At 35.3% G+C, this 3,650-nt stretch overlaps 1 protein-coding gene across 1 annotated transcript; it reads right to left on the bottom strand.

Moving 5' to 3' along the window:
- Window positions 1-449: 449 nt before the first annotated feature.
- On the bottom strand, window positions 450-3,198 carry LOC105622004 (tetraspanin-13). Its single transcript, XM_012203435.1, has 6 exons — window positions 3,139-3,198; window positions 1,856-2,023; window positions 1,473-1,571; window positions 1,286-1,396; window positions 1,087-1,218; window positions 450-548 (listed from the first exon to the last, which is right to left on the bottom strand). Exons 1-6 carry the CDS (start codon window positions 3,196-3,198, stop codon window positions 450-452), a joined length of 669 nt encoding a protein of 222 aa, XP_012058825.1.
- Window positions 3,199-3,650: the final 452 nt, after the last annotated feature.

Genomic DNA, 3,650 nt, shown 5'->3' with positions numbered 1-3,650 from the left:
ATGTACTAGATTTTCATCGCCAACTTTCATTATCATTGTATTGTTGAAGAAAATAATGCAATGAAATTTAATAGAAATTTATACTTACATGAACTTTTCTGTCACTAGACTACAAGGCGCATTGAGGCTTGTTATGAGTGTTCTAAGTATATGACTAGAGCACACATTTCAGTTATTTATCTAACTCATTCTAAAATCTAAGATTGCCCAGTTAAAATATATTACCTTTGTTGTCTATTGAGCATTACATTATGTATAATTAAAAGAATTGATACATTAAAAGAAAAATATTGCATCGTAGCCCCCTTGAAAAATATGCTGTGTAACATCCGGGCAATCGAAAAATAAAAATAATTTCAGATGTTTGTCCTCTTCATGTCGATAAAAGTATCGTACGTATAATACCAATAAAAAGAAAAATTATTAATATATTCTGAGTATTCACCGAATTAATATAAATAATTATGCTGTGGAAAAATGGCCCTTGCAGCTTTTTCCTGTGGATCTAATTGATTACGATAACGCCTTGCCAAGAAAGCTGCAATCACCTGAAAATGTTTAAATTCATAAGGTCCGGAAAAAATCAAAGAATCATGAGGAAAAATACAAAAGTTATAGATATTGCTATCATATAAATTGCTGCATGCTATACATAATTTACATGTTTTTATGAATGACTTAGCGAATGAATATCTGAACCAATAATGTTGAAAAAAAAATGATCAAAAGACCACAACCAATATAAGCCACCCACCATCTGTTAGGAGGATCATATGAAGTGACAGAGGACATGGCGATGGTGTTAGACTAGAGGAAAGCACTAGGATTAGCTCGTGGATCTTTCTGGTTCCTGTATCTCACGGTCAACCATACACCAACAAACTGTAATCGGGCGCACATATTAGCATTAACAAAATGAATGTACCTTCATTGTAAACGGTGATCACAATATGGATACAGTGCATTTTTTAATTAGGTAAAATTCTTAAATATCAAATAAATGGTATTCTGTACAATATTTAATTTTGTACAATTGTGCAATATGTATATGATTAATATGCCATGGTGTTATTTGCGGAATCTTACCTCCGTAAAGCTAAAGAATAATCCTATACTGCCACATAATTTGAATGCATAGTCAATGGTAGACTGCAGTTTATGCATACATGGTGGACATGATGTACAAGGTTGTGGATCAATGGATGGACAACAAATTTTCTGTAAAAGATTCCAATTATTTGATAACATTATATTATGCGGATGTCTCACTTTTACTTCAACTTACATTGACTTCATCGCACGATCCACCTGAGACATCAGTAGTTTTATTAAATCCACAACAGTTAAAGGTAGTTTGAACTTTCATCTTTAAGTCAAGTCCAACGCGTCTCCAGCCCTAAACACAATTATTAAATCTTATCCATTCTACAAATAACATATAATTATAATATTTTCTAAACAAAAATATTTACCTGTTCTGCAAGTTGTTCTTGCTGTTTAGTGTTTACAGCAAGGCAAGCGCAGGCAATGCTGAATTGAATCAGGAACAAAAGGAATAAGATAAGCATGTACTATAAAATACAATTAAGGAAGCATACATCCATTTTTGTATCGAGAATCATTTGATATGAGACGTTTAATAAAGAAAAATATTAGACATTATTAATGACAATAATAATAATGCAAACATAACGATAAAAAATTTCAATATCCAAGAAAAAATGCTGACAATGAATAAATGTTCTTTTCACAAACCAAATTTATAATAATCACAATAGTAAATAAAATCAGAATTCTGATCCTCGTTCACGAACTTAACACCAAAACTGGTATCATAAAAGCTAGAAAAGGATACAAAGAACAATAAAACCTGATGATGTTTAACGGCACCGATCAGGCCCAGTATAGAAATAAGAAACAGGATCACTCCGCATGCTAAAATACCACCTATAATAGGAAGATTCGTAACTAAAGCAGATGCCCTTCCATATACAGCGACTCCTATTAATATAAAGGCAACAACCTGCAAGAGAAGAAATAGTAATTAAAATATAAAACATCCATTGCAAGTATCTCCTAAAATAAAATTAGCTTTCTGTTTATGACAGACGCCAGGTGATCCAGCTGACAGATTAGACTTGCGCATAATCCAAGTACCAATTATCAGATTACAGATCTTGTTTGCAGCAAGTAATCATTTTTACACATATAAAGGTAAAGAAGAATAAAATATTCAATTCAAGAGAAATCAGCGGTTCCATAAGCGCAGCAAGATTGATGATAATTCTTTAACGCAATTATCTGATAAATGTCTGTTTCTAACAATGTAGTTTAATTTTAATTTCAGTTCAATTAACTCATCATCTTTTTACCGTATTAGGAACTAAAAATGGACATATGTTCGTTTTTATCATTGTTGATTAATTTTAATCTTTGTTTTATTTCTTCTTTTTTATCTTCTTCCAATTCTAAGAATTAGAAAAATGTAAAAAAGAGCAAATTAACTCGAGATTGAAATAAATCTACTTATTCCCGTTTCTACCAATGTAGTTTAATTTTAATCTCGGTCAATTAATTCTTCGTCCTTTTCTATTCCTAAGAATTAGAAAAAGAAAAAGAGTAAATTGAGCCAAGATTAAAATTAATCTACATTGGTAGAAACGTGCATCAGCAGGAAATGAGTCAATGTTTCTATCAACTGTAGATTAATTTTAATCTCGATTCATAATCTTCATCTTTTTCTAATTCCAAGAATTAGAAAAAGAAGAAGAGTTAAAATTAAACCAAGAGATTAAAGTTAATCTACTTTGGTGAAAATGGACCAATAGTCAATCTCCTCTTTCACATATGCGTCACAGTCCTAGTGAAAAGACAAGAGGAGAGAAAGGCAAGGGGAAGTCTTCCCAAACATGTCTCAGTATCGTGAAATTGATTGGCATAATTATGCAACGCACGGATAATTCTGAGCTTCGCTCCCATAAACATATCACGGCGGAGCGAGATGGCGAAGCGCGCGACGGTCGACGGGAGCGAGAGAGGGAAGCGGCGATTCATAAAAAGTCTCGCTCCGATAAAGAAATTTGCGTGAGCGAGACGGACAGCGGGAGAGCACCACGTAAAGAAATCGTATCTACTCACGATGTAAAGGATGTTGAGTGCCGTCAGCGCATTTTTCGAGCACGTAAAACCGCCGCACATCTTCGACTGCGCCCGTCCGTCGTCGCTCCGTTGCTGTCAGATCCTTGGCAGATCCGCACGTCGGCCTGCGGCGATTCGCGGCGCGAAACGACTGGAAATTAACGGATTACGCGACTCGGATTCGCGCGAGGGATAACTACGAGGGATGATCGCGATCGCGTGGGACTTATTTCCGCGTGTACGCATAAATTTTCAAAGCCTGCCGAGATCCCGAACCCGACGGCACGCCACGGCAGACGACTCGCGACTGCCCGAATCAGCGATGGCGGTGGTCGACGCGCTCGATAGATTGCGAGTATCACGCGCGAAACACGAATATCGGCGAGACGCCCGGAGTAGAGCTACCAGTTGTACGTTTATTAAGAATGTATTGTATTTATTTTCAGAAAGTACTTAAGTAACGTTACTTTTATCGTTATTTTTTATAATAACGATTTTTGATAGTGATGTTG

Source organism: Atta cephalotes, assembly GCF_000143395.1.
Source record: "Atta cephalotes unplaced genomic scaffold scaffold00039, whole genome shotgun sequence".
In the NCBI taxonomy this organism is placed as follows: Eukaryota; Metazoa; Arthropoda; class Insecta; order Hymenoptera; family Formicidae; genus Atta; species Atta cephalotes.
This window is presented reverse-complemented; position numbering and strand designations above follow the sequence as displayed.

Excerpts from the sequence above, each read along its gene's own strand:
- LOC105622004 (XM_012203435.1), bottom strand. The coding sequence starts at position 3,198 with ATGTGCGGCGGTTTTACGTGCTCGAAAAATGCGCTGACGGCACTCAAC. Across the intron at positions 1,397-1,472 it reads AAGAACAACTTGCAGAACAG|GGCTGGAGACGCGTTGGACT; the intron begins GTAAATATTTTT and ends AATTGTGTTTAG. Across the intron at positions 549-1,086 it reads TATTCTTTAGCTTTACGGAG|GTGATTGCAGCTTTCTTGGC; the intron begins GTAAGATTCCGC and ends AAACATTTTCAG.